Source organism: Podarcis liolepis (assembly GCF_965112155.1).
Source record: "Podarcis liolepis genome assembly, chromosome: 10".
Lineage (NCBI taxonomy): Eukaryota > Metazoa > Chordata > Lepidosauria > Squamata > Lacertidae > Podarcis > Podarcis liolepis.
Window position 1 is genome coordinate 3,495,744 of NC_139562.1, and position 17,018 is coordinate 3,512,761.

The 17,018-nt window shown below is 46.7% G+C and overlaps 3 protein-coding genes across 3 annotated transcripts in view; 1 reads left to right on the forward strand and 2 right to left on the reverse strand.

The window, feature by feature from the left end:
• The window catches only part of LOC310686854 (uncharacterized protein), a 54,136-nt gene extending 50,104 nt beyond the window's left edge, over nucleotides 1-4,032 (reverse strand). The window contains exons 1-3 of the mRNA XM_083461213.1: nucleotides 3,930-4,032; nucleotides 2,874-3,031; nucleotides 1,238-1,376 (exon numbers count right to left, since the gene is read on the reverse strand). The gene's annotated coding sequence lies outside the window, so the exon portion shown is untranslated. The remainder of the gene's footprint in view (nucleotides 1-1,237; nucleotides 1,377-2,873; nucleotides 3,032-3,929) is intronic.
• LOC310686823 (uncharacterized protein) overlaps nucleotides 1-17,018 on the reverse strand; it is a 116,614-nt gene that overhangs the window by 61,425 nt on the left and 38,171 nt on the right. The gene's annotated exons all lie outside the window — the stretch shown is intronic.
• On the forward strand, nucleotides 10,861-15,693 carry LOC310687000 (zinc finger protein 213-like). The gene is made up of 5 exons (XM_083461610.1): nucleotides 10,861-10,964; nucleotides 13,928-14,432; nucleotides 14,632-14,713; nucleotides 14,966-15,048; nucleotides 15,521-15,693. The coding sequence occupies exons 2-5, from the start codon at nucleotides 14,019-14,021 to the stop codon at nucleotides 15,680-15,682; spliced, it is 741 nt and encodes a 246-aa protein (XP_083317736.1). The 5' UTR covers nucleotides 10,861-10,964; nucleotides 13,928-14,018; the 3' UTR covers nucleotides 15,683-15,693.

Genomic DNA, 17,018 nt, shown 5'->3' on the forward strand with positions numbered 1-17,018 from the left:
TTTAATGGCTATTCCTAATGAAACGAAGGGTGCCCTGTCCCCTGCAATTCTGTCTCCTCCATCACCTTTTTCAGAGTGGGCAGAAATGAAATCCTGTTTGGGTTTCAGGAAAGAGAACACAGAAAAAATGGACACATCAACCACCATTAGCACCTTCTCTTATTTCAACATCTCCTACATTCTCCCATGTCCTCCCCATGTTCCCAATTTTTAGGAAATGAAAATGGTATGATGTCAAATGGTAGCAATGCATCAGGAACCTTTCATAATCCTCAATCATCTTTAATAACACAGTATGACCTTGGAATACTGTTGTCCTCTGAGACTGCCTTTCAAATCAAGTGGTTGCCCCCATTTCCACCTCTAGATCTTCATGAATCACCTTCACAGTCCCACTGACCTCAGGAGGTCCATATGGACTATTTTGGGAGACCCAGGCCTTCATCTCTTCCAGGGACTGTGGCCTGGGTCAGTCAGAGAACTAGTGACAAGGCTTGGTGCTTGGAATCAGCTGAATGGGTGCTCAGGGAAGCTCCCGTTCTTGGAGATGGACCTCTGTCTACATGACTCACATTGCATGGAGAGAGCAGGAGAAGCAGAAGGAGAGCAGATGGCAAATGGGAATCCCAGACGGAAACACCCACCCCAATGGTTCTTTATAATGATGATGTGCTGCCTGACCCTGTGCTTGTCTTCTGACAGGGGACTATCCTAATCTGGCGCTGAAAAGCAGGATATTCAAGGCGAGGAGATAACTGTACTTAATGGTAGGTAGACATATTGGTCTGACACAGTTGAAAAAAATAATAAAAAAATAGTCCAGTAGCACCTTAGAGACCAACTAAATTTGTTTTAGGTATAAGCTTTCTTATGCATGCACACTTCCTCTTATAGTGAAGGGTAGTGGGAGATCGTAGTAGGAGTACCCTTCTGAGGAAAACCCCCACCCCCACCTCCCATGATATATAAAGGTCTGGTGACATCTGTTTCAGTGTATCTGAAGAAGTGTGCATGCACACGAAAGCTTATACCTAGAACAAACTTAGTTGGTCTCTAAGGTGCTACGGGAATATTTTGTAATTTTTTATTTCAACTGCGTCATATCAACACAGCTACCTACCTGAATCTAGATGTCATGGGGTGTTTGGGATAAGTAGTTCCTTGGCTGGGGGACATGTCCTGCACCTTCTGGGGTAATTTTTCCACCCTTGGTCCCCACCCTGCACTCAGTTCTCACCTGTGGCTTCCAGAAGCTGTCAGCATGCAACAGGGCTTCAAGCAACGGCTTCAACCGGCCGGCTAAACCAGGTGAGGAAAGCTGATAGGTCTCAAATCCTTGGGGGGCTGGGGAATTCTGCTGCACCTGAAGTCAAGCCCTGGTGGATGGAGAGGAGGAGAACAACCGTGAATCCCACAGTCCAGAAGACAGATTCTGCCCGTGCGGAAGAGGAAAGTGAAGGGCAGGTGGGGCACATCCACTTGGAGGCTTGTTATCTAGTCCCAGGGTTACTCTGACCTTGAATTACATATAAATTACAGTATTGAAATGTGCCTGCTCCCACTTCATATTCTGCTATTACTCTACTCTGCTTGTCTGTTTCTTACTTGAGTGCTGTTTTGGTTTGCTAAGTCAGGGTTTTACTGTCAGTTACTTTTTTTGTGTGGATCCTGTTATGCTTCTCTGTCTTCAGTAATAAATTTCTCAGCTGAATTATTTTTTTCTGCCTCTGAGTGTTTTTTCCTACTCTGCTAACTATACATTGATCATTATGGAGGAGCAAGATCTGCAACCCAAAGCCCTCCTCAGCCTCGGCCCTGTGGACCTGAAGGAGCATCTTCACCCACATCGTTCAGTCCGGACAGGGAGGTCCGCCTCTGAGGGTCTTCTGCTGGTTCCCTTGCTGTTAGAAGTGAAGTTCCAGGGAAGCAGGCAGAGGGCCTCCTGCCACATGGGATGCCCACCCTTCTATGGGCAAGGAAGGAGGCAACCACCTGACATTTAGAAGACAGCTGTATCAGGAGGTTTTTAATGTTTGATGTTTTACTGTCTTGTACAGTATATGTACTGTAGGGATGCGAGTGGCGCTGTGGGTTAAACCACAGAGCCTATGACCTGCCGATTAGAAGGTCGGCAGTTTGAATCCCCGCGATGGGCTGAGTTCCCGTTGCTCGGTCCCTGCTCCTGCCAACCTAGCAGTTCAAAAGCACGTCAAAGTGCAAGTAGATAAATAAATACCACTCCGGTGGGAAGGTAAACGGCGTTTCCGTGTGCTGCTCTGGCTCGCCAGAAGCGGCTTAGTCATGCTGGCCACATGACCCAGAAGCTGTATGCCGGCTCCCCGGCCAGTAAAGCGAGATGAGCGCCGCAACCCCAGAGTCGGCCACGACTGGACCTAATGGTCAGGGGTCCCTTTACCTTTACCTATATGCACTGTAAGCTGCCCAGAGTGGCTGGGGGAAAATACTAATACTATAACGTCTAGAGTGGTACCTCAGGTTACAGGAGCTTCAGGTTACAGACTCTGCTAACCCAGAAATAGTACCTTTAGTTAAGAACTTTGCTTCAGGATGAGGACAGAAATCGTGCTCCAGCAGCGTGGTGGCCCCATTAGCTAAAGTTAATGTTCAGGTTAAGAACAGTTTCAGATTAAGAACGGAGCTGTAGAACTAATTCAGTTCTTAACCCGAAGTACCACTGTACTATTATTATTATCTTGTGATTTTTTTTGTAGTTATTTTGTAATTCGTACTGCAATATCAGCTCACGAATTGTTATGGGTGGAGAAAATCACAGGGTTTCCGTAAACTATAATCCCACCCACACACTCTCATTCACATACAGTCTGTAAATTTGGGAATGACACACACCTCACCTGTGCTAATACTGGCAGTCTTTGGCCTGCATAGGCACACCCTGTATATAGAGCCTCCAGCCACAGGCACTGTCTATCATGAAAATGGGTCCTTTGACTGGGAAGATTCATGCAGTCACTGTCATCGGATCTCAGCTTGTCAGTCACTCTGACATTGCCTACAAAGAATAAGAGGAACAGAAATGCTTTTGAGGTGCAACTTCTGTATCAATCCTAAGAGCCATTCCATGGACTCTGCACCCCTGTTTCTGATGACAGGTGTACATTATCCTCATCCTCAGTGGAAAAGACAATAATGATAGAAGCCTGAGAGAGAGGAAAAGGTTTCTGGCTGCTTCCTGGGTTGGATTGCGGAAACAAAGAGCCGCTTCTGAGAAGGCCCCTCCTCTCCCCTCTTCCTCTCCGGATTTCCTCTCCTCTCCAGGGGACTAATGGTTGGACTGGGCAGAATCGCTGCGTCTGGACAGGGCAGGGACTTATGGGGTGGGAAGAGGATGGAGATTGCAGGAAGGCGAGGGACGGGGCCTGGACCCCCACTTTCCAGGGATCCCTCTCTGGTAGTCTTGAAGGGGGGGGCGATTGCTGGGCGGGAGGGAGAAGCCAAGTCTCCCCAAGGAAGCCACGATGGAGACGCCCCCCCCCCAAAGACTGGTCTTCCTATCTCCCTCCCTCCCCCATTGCTGCGCTTCCCTGACTCGGGGGTGTCCCCTCCCTTATCCCCCTACTTCCCCGACCCCCTCCCTTTCTCCCGGAGTCTCCCCTGCATCCAGACGACCCCTTGGCTCACCCCTTGCCAGGCGCGACCCATCTCTCCGCCCCTTTTGCCCCCCACTTAGACGAGCCGGGGAGAGACAGGGGGGTCTCTATCCTGGCTTCTCTCCGCGCCCCAGGGATGCCTGCGCGGCGTAAACGGGGCCAGGGAGTCCTCGTGGGTGGGCGCCCCATCTCCGCCACTTCGCAGCACGCGTGCCGGGATCCAGGCCCCACAGAAGGCGCTTGAGGGAGCTGGAAGGGTCTCTGGGTCCTTTTCTCCCCTCCCCCCCGCGACCCCTTTACCTCTTTGTCCTCGCTCCCGATTCTCCTTTCCTGCAACATCCACGAGGGGGGGGGAGAGTTTCCCTGCCTTCTCCCTCCCCTTTCCGAAAGCGCCTCCCTAGAGCTACGGGGCAGAGCAGCAATCCGGAGTGAATTGCTGGGAGAAGCAGGCAGTTTGGGAGGGGGGCTCACCCCCCCCATTCCCGGAGCAGAAGCCGGATTGGAGGAGGAGGAGGAAGGGGTGGGATGTTTGGGCGCGGGATCTGGGGTTGTGGGGGCGGGGTGAGAGGAGGATGTGCCGGGAAGGGAGGGAAAGAATTGAGGGGGGGGGAGGAGAGGAAGGTTCCTCCCTCCCGTCTTCCTTCTGGGGATCAGGTGAGCGGGGGAGGGGCTGATCCCGGAGATCCAGCTGCAAAGAGGGGTCCCCCCCACAAGTGCAACATCTTCCCCTCCCCCTCCCACACCCCACGAGCTAAGATCCCTCCGTGTTTTAGGTATTGGTGCTGTTCAAACCAGGAATGGAGGGGGCAGCTAAACGACTCCCCTCAAATTTCCATGGGAAATGGGGAGAAAAAATTGTGGGGGGAAACCCCATGTCATATCGATGAATACCTGCAGGAGGAGTTTCATAGCAGGTTCCCAAGGAAGCCCAAACCCCTTGGTAGGTTCTGGAGAGAGCAGTTTGGCACCACGGGGGATGAAGAAGAGTTTGAGGGGTGGCCAGCCTCAGAAGAGGAGGAAGGAGGGGAAGCCGAGGAAGAGGAATCCGACTGGGGAGATTGGGCAGTGGAAGGAGATAGCAACAGGTGGAGAGCGGTGTTTGAATCCTCTGAGGAAGGGGAGAGCTCTTTCGAGGGGTTTCCTGCATCGCCTTCCGAGGAAGCCTTGCTCTTCTTTTCTCATGCTTTCTGAGAAGTCTTGCTCGTAGGTTTTTCCCTGCTTTGCACACACTGTACGAACCTGCTCTTCACACCTAGCTGACCACAACTACAGAACCTGATTACATTGTTACATGCTATGATCAATCATTAAGTAACAGACATCCCAAGCTCATGGAAAACAAACTGTACCTGCTCTCCATGCCTAGCTGACCGCATCTACAGAACTTGATCGTTATATTGTTTGTGCCATATTAATCTCTAGTTACAATTCAATTAGGAGGCTTCATGCCTGTCTAGTTCTAGCTCCGATTCCCAGCCTTTATTCCATCAATGATAAATGATCACATGTAATCCCCACCTTTCAGATGTAATTCCCGCCTTAGTACTTATGTTAACCAATTACAAGTTTCTGTGTGTATGTATCAACCAATCAGCCACAGGCCCATCTGGGGCAATGCTTGCAATATTCAATAAAATAGGCTCTCAGGGCCCGCCCTGACAGACGCCTAACTACACCTGCCTCTCTCGTCTCCCATGATTTTTCATTTCTACAGGGGAGGGCCCTGGGAGGGAGGTGGATGTCAGGGAACTGCCATCAGAGGGAAGAGGAGAGGAAAGTTGCTCCAGTGATGCAGGGGAGGGAACTAGCAAGGAGAGAGAGAGGGTTCCCACGGGGGAAAGAAATCCAGGGGACACCAGGGAGAAAGGGGAAGCCGAGAGCAAGGCGGAGGGGAGGCTCAGAGACTCTTCCAGTGAAATCAGTGGAGAGAGCACAGGACCTCCGCTTGGCACGCCAACGCTGCGCAGAAGGCTTCCACGCAGGGAATCTAGGCGGAGACTTGGAGTCAAACAACTCCTATGTTGGCGCAAATTTAGGTCCCGCCCACTGATGGATTCTGCCAGTGACTAAGACAGTCGCGTTTCAAGGGCTGTCAACCAGGGAAAGTTTTAGCTACACGGCTAGCTTGGAGCAGTTTGCAGTTTACGCACAAGCAACCCCAATTCCCATTACAACCGGTATAAAATTTACGGCATGTAATGCCTTAAGAGAGAATATTATGAAAATGATTTATAGGTGGTACATGACCACAGTCAAGCTTGCAAAAATTTATCACTTGCCCGATAATAAATGTTGGAAATGTAAAGAAACTGAAGGCACTTTTTTTCACCTTTGGTGGACGTGTCCGAAGATTAAGGCTTTCTGGGAAATGATATATAATGAAATGAAAAAGGTACTTAAATGTACTTTCCCTAAGAAACCAGAGGCCTTTCTCTTGAGCATTGTCGGCCAATTGGTGTCAAAGAAGGATAGAACTTTTTTTACGTACGCTACAACAGCAGCAAGAATACTCATCGCTAAGTATTGGAAGACACAAGAGCTACCCACTCTGGAAGAATGGCAGATGAAGGTGATAGACTACATGGGACTGGCGGAAATGACTGGCAGAATCCGAGACCAGGGGAAAGAGACGACGGAAGAAGATTGGAAGAAATTTAAAATTTATCTTAAGAAATATTGTAAAGTTAATGAGTGTTAAAATGTTGTGGTTATAGAAAGTAAGGGATTACAACTGAAAAAGTTTAAGTAAAAGAAAAGGAAAGGAAAGGAAACAATTAGACGAAATTAAGGGGAAGGATTTGCTGAAACAAATTTGGAAATTGGAATGCAGAAAGGGGAGGTATGGGGAAGTCAGCGAAATAAGTTTTAAGAAAATTGGATATGAAATTATATAGGTATGTTCGCTTTTGTCTGTTTTTTTGTGTTTGTATGTTTGTATTGTGTATTGTGTATTGTTTGTGTTAATATAAATTGTGAAAATTCAATAAAAATTTATTTAAAAAAACACAAAAACTGGGAAAGATGGAAAGGATTTGCTGAAATAGCTAATTGAACTAGAATACAAAAAAGGGAGGTTTTGTTGGCTTTTTGCAGTATGGTAACGCTGCAGAGAGCTTGCTGGGGAGATCATGCATTAAAAAGAAAGGACTCAAAAATAACTTAAAGAAGGTTTTAATAAGAAAAACAAAAACTCCATTTACACTAAATACATTAACAAACAAACATGACCCAACCACCAACCCATCCCCCAGGGTAATGGGAGAGCTAGGTGCTGCTCCTTATATACTCTACCCAAATGCTGACACGCCTTAATCAAATACAACTCAGCAGCACCTGCTATGTTTCACAGCTGTAAAGCTGGGTCTCGTTATCTTGCTCTGGCCCCTTAAAGACATACACATGGAGTGGAACAATGATGAACCTTTACATTTAAAGAAACCATTCAACATTTCCCCTGCGGTTCATCATTGTGGAACAAAAACATAAAGCATACTTTGTACATGTCTTTCATGTGTAACCTTTGTCAATACTTGATGTAAACTGCAACCTATAATGTTTGGTATGTTTAAGGTACATTACCACTCTCTTAAGAGCAGAGAAACATTGCATAGTGGGCTTTTCCACACTGTGAAGCATCTTTTAACAAAAGCTTAACTGTTTCAGATTTTACACTTGGTGAATAGCACAAATCATAATCGTCACCTGGAATTTGTTGAAAGCCCCTAGCAACTAATCTTGCCTTGTACCTTACAACTTCATTTTTGTCATTCATTTTAACTCTATAAACCCATTTTGAATCAATAAGTCTCATATCTGGGGTTTGTGGTACAAGAGACCAAGTGTTATGCTCTTTTAAAGAAGCTATCTCGGAGTTCATAGCTTTATACCAATTTACAGCTTGGTGCTTAGGTAAATTCTGAACATCATTGTAGCTTTTTGGCTCAAAAACCACCTTATTGGCATACACAGTATTAAAGTGTTCATCTGCGAAACGTTGTGGCTTCTGCCTCTTTCTATCTGAACGTCTCAGTCCGGAAGGAGAGTCAGACTCCTCAGACTTAAGGGAACTAAGTGAACTACTAGTTTCAGGTTGTAAATCATCATTGTCAGACTGAAGAGGTGCCTGTAGGCTAAGCTCACGGTCAGAAAACTCAAGAGAATCTAACTTCCCCTCGGGTGCCTGTGACTTTAAATCATCAAACAAATTATCAGATTCAACAGGCTTTTTGTCTTTTTCTATTAATTCAGAATCACCATTTCCTCCTGCTGCTGCTTCTTCTACCTCTTCTTCCTCAGTATCATTTATACCATTAGTATCTTGGAAAACAGCAACTCCATTCCAATTTACAGTTTGTATCATGCTTCTGGTAATATGAAATTTGCCAGTTGCTGGTATGTAAATTCTGTACGCCCCCTGCTGGTAGCCCATTAACTTTCCCTGAACACTACGCTCACCCAATTTCTGCTTAGCAGGATAATGCATAATTACATCTGAACCCCAAATGCGTAGGTATTTCAGATTTGGGCGTTTTTTAAACAACTTCTCATAGGGGGTGACATCTAAACCAGAATGATAAATGCGATTTCTAACATAACAAAAGGCATTGAGTGCTTCAGCCCAAAACTCTTTGGGCAGATTAGCATCGTGCAGATAAGTTTTAACCCCTGCCTGCAAGTCACGCTGCACAACTTCAACAAGCCCATTTTGCCAGGGACTTCGGGGGCAAGATAACTCATGAGTAGTCCCCTGCGCTTCCAGGAATTTCTCAAAATCCTCAGAAACAAATTCCCTGCCCCGATCAGAAAACAGATTCTTAATTGGTTTGTTAAAGTGCGTTTTTACCCAGTTGCAAAAAACCTTGTACTTCTCAAATGCTTGGGACTTCTCAGCTATTGCATAAGCCCAACAATATCTACTATACTGGTCTATCAGGGTAAGCCAGTACTTCGAACCTCCTAATGATGGTGGGAGTGGCCCAACTAAATCACAATGTACACGCTCAAATGGCTCAGTTACTTTCCTATCTGAGCACCTACCCTTGCGTGCAACCTTAATCTTATTCTTGCAACAAGATAGACACTGCATAAAGAATTTACATGGTTTTAAGTTGAGGCCATTGACAATATTCTGTGTCTTAATTACATCAGCAAAATTCAGGTGTCCCAGAATTCTGTGCGCCATGTGGACACACCCAGAATGTGGTCTTACTTTCCTCAACCCCTGGCTTGACTGTGCTGCTCTGCAATTTATAGACGATTGGGAGTAGGTGCGAAAATACAGTCTATATAAACCATCAGATTCCCGGGCATACAATAGACGTTTGTTCCCCTTGAAAAACTCACACATTGACTTTAAGAAACGCACAGTTATGCCTTGACGAGCAAAACACATTACTGATAATAAATTGTCCATTGACGGGCAGTAAATGCAGTTCGCTATTGTAATGTTTAAAGAGTCAAGTTTAACAGTACCCCTGCCAAGCGACTGCAGGACTTGTGAATTGGCTAAATGTACATTACCAATTTCCTCTTCGAAAGAAATAAACAAGCTTCGATCATTGCAGACATGCTGCGATGCTCCTGAGTCAATAACAAAAGACTTCCACTTGGCATCTTTAATTCTTTTACGATCTTTAGTCCGAGCGTGAAAAGCTCGCGGCTCGTTTCTGTCTTTACGGTACGATGCCGACTGCTGGGCTGACGACCGTGATTGACGAACAGAAACAGGCTTGGGAGTACTTTGCTTTCTTCTGGATCTGCAGTCCCTTGCAAAATGTCCTTGCTTATTGCAGAACCAACAACGCTTTGCAGCTTTAAATGCAGTTGTATCACCACGGGTTTGCATATGGTGTTCCTCATTCTTTCCGGAAACAGGATTGCTTATGGCACAAGCCTCCCTTCTATCCAACTCGCCCATTAATCTTGCCGTTACCCCTTCCACAGTTAATTGTGCTGGTGGAACGGCAGATATCTGGCTAGCTATACCATCAAAGTCCTCATTAAGGGAACAAAGGATGATAAAAAACATACTGAATATCAGGTACCTCCATGTCCCTTCGAATTAATTCGCCGTGTATTGCCTCCAGACGTCTCAAGTGTGCTGCCAAATCACCACCAGGCTGCAACTTCGTCTGGTACAACTGCTTGAAAAACGTCAATGCAGACGCTGACTCTTTTCTAACATGCACTGCTGCAAGACTGTCCCACATTTCTTTGGCAGTTTTCTTATTTCTTATATAGACTACTTGCTGGTCGCTGACTGCCAAATTAATTATCGCCCTGGCTTTTGCATCTCCTTTCGACCAAGCATTAGTTACAGGGTTAGGAGGGTCATCAGTTACATAGGTCCATACTTCTCTAGAGGTCAAAAGCGCCTCCACCCGAAAAGACCATAAACTATAGTTCTCATCTGTCAGCTGTGGGAAGACCAGAGCCTTCTCAGCTTCAGGAACCTGGTCAACCATTCTGGAACTCTTCCAGACCCACAAAAACTACGCTAACAGGAGAAGGAGTTTTCAAACCTTTCTCAGAGTCCAAAAATATGCAGTCATCCACTCAGCAGCTGGGCCCATAACCAAAGATGTTGGCTTTTTGCAGGATGGTAACGCTGCAGAGAGCTTGCTGGGGAGATCATGCATTAAAAAGAAAGGACTCAAAAATAACTTAAAGAAGGTTTTAATAAGAAAAACAAAAACTCCATTTACACTAAATACATTAACAAACAAACATGACCCAACCACCAACCCATCCCCCAGGGTAATGGGAGAGCTAGGTGCTGCTCCTTATATACTCTACCCAAATGCTGACACGCCTTAATCAAATACAACTCAGCAGCACCTGCTATGTTTCACAGCTGTAAAGCTGGGTCTCGTTATCTTGCTCTGGCCCCTTAAAGACATACACATGGAGTGGAACAATGATGAACCTTTACATTTAAAGAAACCATTCAACAGGTTTGAGGAGGTCGTCGAAACAAGTAAATGAAAGATAAGATATGAAAATATTGGATGTGTTTTTAATTGTTTCTGTCTTTGTTTTTGTTTTGTTAAGATAAGCAGTGGTTGGTTTTTTTTTGCTTTTTATGTATTGTATTGTATTGTTTTGCTTTGTTTAACTCTTTTTCTTTTTATAATTATTAAATTCTTAATAAATATTATTTTTTTAAAAATAAAATAAACAGAAACGAGTTAGATTCCTAGACAGGAAAGTAAGAGGGGGGGCAGGGTCCTCCAGAGCGAAAGCCCAACCCCTCCCTTTCCTGCAAGAAGTCGGGCTTGTGGGGGTCCCCTTGGTTCGGCTCTGCAGAGGCTGCCTGGGGGCGCCTGCAGGGATCCCGTGAGCCTCCTCTCTCCCAGGATAGGGCCCATGGGGAGAGCGGGGGTCCCAGCGCTGCATGGCGAGAGGGGGGCAAGTCAGGGCACGGAGGGTCGCAGGAGGGCGGCAGCTCTGCTCTTCCTTTGCATGGATGCGCTGCTGGCCCCTTGGGGAGGGGTCTGGGGTCCAGGAGCGGGGAAATGCATGCAGAGAAACCCCATTCACATGTATGGATCAGTCCCCTTGTATAACAGAGGTTGTCCGCAGATAGAAACATTCAGACATGAAATATACCCTGGTCCCTAAAACCTCACCTGTGCAAGGAAAGAAGGAAGGAAGGAGAGCAGGGAAGAGAAAGCGCTTCCTCTTGCAGGGCAGAGTAAAACCTGTGGAACTGCCTCCCACAAGAGCCAGGGAGGCCACCAATCAAGGTGGCATTAAAAGAGGAGGAGGCCAATCCGTGGAGGAGGAGGAGAGGGAGATGGGTGGCTCCTCTGCTCTGTCTCCCCTATAGGGGGCAGCCCTGTGGCCTGATCCTGCAGGGCCCATTTTCTCCTCCAGTGCTTAGTTCCCCAGATACACGTGTGCCCTCTGAGATTGCCTGGGGTTGAGCTAGATGATCCTTGGGGTGCCATCCACCTCCATAGTTCTATGAAAGCACCACTGGAGGTCTCACAAGCCAAGGCACTGAGAGCAGGAGAGGTCCTGCTGGAATGGAAACAACCAGTGCAACTGTTTTAAAACAGGAATCCAATGTGTTTGTTGTGGGGGGACTCAGTGGGGAGGGGTAGACCCATGGATGCCACCTTGATCTCCTTCGGCAAAGAGGTGGGAGAGAAATGCCATTCATAAAGAGAGGCAGCCCAGCCAATCATCTGGCTGCCTCATTTTGGACCAGTTACCAAGTTGCCTTCAAGGGCAGTTCCACACAGAGAGTGTTGCAACCATCCCATCTGGCGCAGAGCAGGGAAGACCAGGACCAAGTCTGGGACTGGGATTGTGGGTGGCAAACTAGCCTGAGCAGGATATGGGCCCCTGAGACTCAAGTGACCATGATGGACCCAGGCGTCCCCAAGTATTCATGACGGGGGAGGGGTAGTGTTGGGCAATGTAACATCATCATCATTATTGTTAGTTCTTTGCTCATCATCTGAATCTCCAAGAGCAGATTAATAAGAAGTGTTGAAATAAGCAATAAGAACAGTTGAAAACACATGGCACACATAGAAAGGTGAGTCCCACTTTATTTCTTTTTGAGTGCTGTCCTTTGACCCCACCCACATGTCATTTGGCCCTCAGGAGTTAGCCAGGTAAGGGAATAAATGTGCTCTGAAATGGGTTTGGGCAGGAGAGCAACTCTTGAGGAACCCTTACTTACCGTATTTCTCTCTCCATAAGACACACTTTTTTTTCTTTTTCTTATAAAATATTTATTAAAGGTTTTAAACAATATAACACCATACACATACACAACCCAAAAGCAATAAAAAACACCATCACCAAAGTGAGAAAAAACATACGAAAAAAGAAAAAACAACCAACAAAAAATCATGTGAAAGACATAAAACATAGTTAGACTTCATGAACCAAATTTCCATAACCCTCTTTTCTGACTCCCTCACATCTCCCTTTTCTGTGTTCCCATTTATAAAATCAGTTCAGCAATACTTCACCTTCTCTCAAAACTTGTTTTAAATTATACGTTTCAACTATTATGTCTCCAGTTTGCCCTTTGTTATCAAATATTTGACTATTTAAGCTTGACATAATATTATTCAAAATTCACCTTTGTTCTTATAGTTTAGTTATTTTCATGCTCCTTTCCGCTAAGTCACTAATGCCATGTTATCTTAATATCCTGCATCATTCTAGCATTCATACAATTTACAATACTTTTGCAAATAGTCCTTAAATTTTTTCCAGTCCTCTTCCACTGTCTCTTCTCCGAGGTCTCGGATTCTGCCAGTCATTTCTGCCAGTTCCATGTAGTCTATCAGTTGCATCTGCCATTCTTCCAGGGTGGGCAAATCTTGTGTCTTCCAATATTTTGCGATAAGTATCCTTGCTGCTGTTACTGCATACATAAAAAAGGTTCCATAAGACACACTTTTTGCCTCCTAAAAAGGGGAAATGTGTGTGCATCTTATGGAGCGGATGCAGGCGGGAGGCAGGCGGGAAACGCCCCCAAGAGTCGCACACATGCTCCGCGCGGCTCTTGCAAGCTTTTCCCAGAGGAGGGAGGAGGAACTGACACGGCCAGTCAGTTCCTTCTCCCTCCTCGTAGAAAAGCCCACAGTTGCCGCACACCCTTTAAAGAGCGTGCGGCTCTTGCTGGCTTTTGTGGGAGGTGGGGGAAGGGACAGAGGGCAGCCCCTCAGTCCCTTCCCCCACCTCCTGGAAAAGCCCCCAAGAGCCACACTCCCTTTCACTAGCCGCGTGGAGAATGTGTGCGGCTTTTCCCACCTGGGGAAAAGCCTGCAAGCGTGACACACACGCTCCACACAGCTCATGAAAGGGAGCGCTGAGCAGAGCCTGGGATTTTCTTGCATTCCCCTTCTAAAAACTAGGTGTGCCTTATAGTCAGGTGCATCTTATGGAGCGAAAAATACATTCTCCTTCTCCTTTCTAAAGAAACCTCGAGAGTCTGGGTTGTGGTGCAGTCCAGAGCTGACTCTTCCAAGACTCATACATACTTCCTCACGGAACATTTTTCTCCTCCAGGCAATAGGTCAGTTTTGTAACAGAACAATGTACAGTGGTACTTGGGTTAAGAACTTAATTCGTTCTGGAGGTCCGTTCTTGACCTGAAACTGTTCTTAACTTGAGGTACCACTTTAGCTAATGGGGCCTCCCACTGCCACTGCAGTGCAATTTCTGTTCTCATCCTGAAGCAAAGTTCTTAACCCGAGGTACCATTTCTGGGTTAGCGGAGTCTGTAACCTGAAGCGCCTGTAACCTGAGGTACCACTGTTTTTGCTTTGTAGAATTTCCTGGCACCTCTAATTCGGACAGACAAAACTTGGCAGAAGATCAAGGGGTTCCTTCATCTCTCTTGGAGGCTTCCTGAGAGCACAGATGGATGAGAAAAACTCAGCTGGCCCTGAAGCAGGAAGAGATCATGTCATCAGAACTGGGAGCAGTGGAGGATTCTGGGGGGAAACTGTGCAGAAGATCCTGGGTGAGGAGGACACTCTCCGCTCAGAGGTGCAGAGCCAGCAGTTCAGGCAGTTCTGCTTCCAGGAGGCCAAAGGACCTCGAGAGGTTTGCAGCCGACTCCACCACCTTTACCACCAATGGCTGAAGCCAGAAAGGCACACAAAAGCTGAGATGCTGGACCTGGTGATCTTGGAGCAGTTCCTGGCTGTCCTTCCACCAGAGATGGAGAGCTGGGTGAGGGAATGTGGAGCAGAGACCAGTTCCCAGGCAGTGGCCCTGGCCGAAGGTTTCCTCCTGAGTCAGGCAGAGGAGAGAAAGCAGGCAGAGCAGCAGGTGAGAGAGACTTTCCTCTGGATACTCCCAAGGGGCTCCGTACAGGAAGGAGAACATCCCCAAAAGCTCTATTAATGGCCCATCCTTGTTTTGGAAAGCAGCCATTGAATGTTATCAGATTGCCCTTCAGTTTTTGCCTCTGTCACTCCTTTTCTAACCCTTCTTCATATTCTGTTTTGAAACTTTGTTGCTATTTCAGAGACAGGATCTGTTTGCAGAAATGGGCCCAGATTCCTCTGAGACCAAAAGGACTCCGCTGGACACCAGAGAGAGGCTGCTGGGTAAGGAAGGAGTCCGTTCTCTGTTTGGTCTCTTTCTGTGGATATCAAAACGAACCCATGGGTTGTTGTCAGCCTTTTTTTCGGGGGGGGGGGGGGGAGACACTTGGAACCAAGAGTACCAAGGAAAGGAGATGTATTTTTTAACCCAACTAAATTATGAAATGGGTCCAAATGTCCAGATGCACTCAGAAGGTGAGACTTTTTTGGGAGCAGATGCACTCCTGGCTTCCCACTTACCTCTGTCTCTTGCAGGTGACCAGATGATGCCAGCAAGATCTCCTCTTCCATCTATTCCTGGTGATGAAGGAGAAGCAACGGCTGTGGAAACAGCTCAGGTAGAGGGAGGGAGCACTGTGGGGAAGGGGGCTGGGGGGGCAGCCAGGGTGTCTCTGGCCCCCAAGGAATCTCTCTTCTCCTCTTGGCTTCTGTCCAAGCTTCTCTGAAGGCATCTTTGTCAAGGGCAGCCTAGACAGAAGCCAAGACGCTGGGAATGCCATTCGAGAAGCTTAATGTGCTGAGAATAAGGAACAGCCACCTTGCCTTAACTTGCCTTCTGACGGTCAATAGGATGATTCATAAGTCATTGTAGTTTTATTTCTAGAGTTATCATTGATTGCTAAAATAGGCTTCTAAGCAGTTTATCAAGCCTCAAAAATAGTTCCCAGGAATCACCTATCTTGTCGCATCAGTTGCACAATGGGGTTTCCCCACCTTCTCCTCCCCCCTTTCAATGCGCAGAAAGAAACAGCAATGTGTAGCAGACAACCTTAGTGCTCTCTAAAAAGGACCTTTCTCTTTCTCTCTTAGGGTCCAGTGTGCTTTGAAGATGTTGCTGTTCATTTCACAGATGAGGAATGGGCGTTGCTGGATCCTGACCAGAGAGCTCTGCATAAGGAAGTCATGGAGGAGAATCACAGGATTGTGGCCCGTCTCAGTAAGGCTCCCTTGTGGATCATGACCTCTGTTTAGAAATTCCATGCATATCTCTCTCTGATAAGCCTCCCTGGTTTTGAGGGAGGTCTGCAGGGCCACTTGCAGCACCTGGGATTCTAATACCCCCCAAACTCACCTTAAATGGAGGTCCTCTCTTAAGCACTGCACCCCACTGGCTCTCGAATGAGACTCTTGGAAAGTGCATGCATGCGCGTCTACTTAAAGTTTCAGTGCAATGTCTTGGTGTTTGTATTTAAAGTTTTATACGCATGTATCAATGACATTAATATAATAATGGTAATTACAGTAGAAGAGTAAATTTTAGGAAATGCTAGATGGTGATGGGGGTAGTTTGGAATGCTGGGATTGAGCAATTGAACGGAACAATTTCCACATAAATCACAAGATCTAAAATATAAAAACAAAACACCAACACCAACAACCCCCCCCCAAAACCCCCAAATTCAAGAGTCTGTTCAGCAGCCTCAGCTTTTGCAGCTGGAGTCAATCCTGGCTCTCCCCTCCCAGGCTAGGTGGAAAAGGTCTCTAAGGAGAGAGCCCGTCTTCTGGGACTTGCAGCCAAGATGGTTGGCTGCAACCATTGGAGGGTGGAATGGAATGGGACAGTGGTGGCAATTGTGGAGCAGGGTTGGTTAGACCTGTAGTAGAGAAACAGCATTATAATCCCCATTGCTGCAGCTGTAGTAAAGTTTCAGAAGAAAAAGAAAAGAAATGAGAACATTTGAAACCACATGTTTAGGTCTATTTTTTAAATAAACCAGTTTAATAAATCAATGCACACTTCCTCCTCTGTTATGTTTGGGGTGAAGTGTTGAAGAGTCCTCTATGGTGGCAACAGGAATAAAGGGGAGTTTGGCGGAAGATCCATCTCCTAGCCGTGCACCTTGAGCAAAGGCTGTGGGGGCTCAACATGGGGAGATAAACTAGAGGACACTTGGAGAGTACAAAGCGCTTCATAAAAACCAACTCTGCTGTCTTTACAACATCCCTGTGAGGTGGACCTGTAGCCTTTCCCCATTAATGTGGGAAGTCGAAGAGAGGAGGACGAGAGCAGAGAGGGGCGTGAAGCAGAGACTCTGTCCCTCTGCCCTCTTGCAAGTTGCACGCACACAATGCGCTCTGATTTGCGCTGCTCATTCACATCTGTTTTAGGCCCCCAGGCATTTACTGAAATGGTCTAGGTGCTGATTCTTAAAGTATATGTTGTTGTTGTTGTTGAGTCGTTCAGTCATGTCCGCCTCTTCGTGACCCCCTGGACCAGAGCATGCCAGGCACTTCTGTCTTCCACTGCCTCCCGCAGTTTGGTCAAACTCATGCTGGTAGCTTCGAGAACACTGTTCAACCATCTGGT

Excerpts from the sequence above, each read along its gene's own strand:
- LOC310687000 (XM_083461610.1), top strand. The coding sequence starts at position 14,019 with ATGGATGAGAAAAACTCAGCTGGCCCTGAAGCAGGAAGAGATCATGTC. Across the intron at positions 14,714-14,965 it reads CACCAGAGAGAGGCTGCTGG|GTGACCAGATGATGCCAGCA; the intron begins GTAAGGAAGGAG and ends TGTCTCTTGCAG. Across the intron at positions 15,049-15,520 it reads CGGCTGTGGAAACAGCTCAG|GGTCCAGTGTGCTTTGAAGA; the intron begins GTAGAGGGAGGG and ends TTTCTCTCTTAG.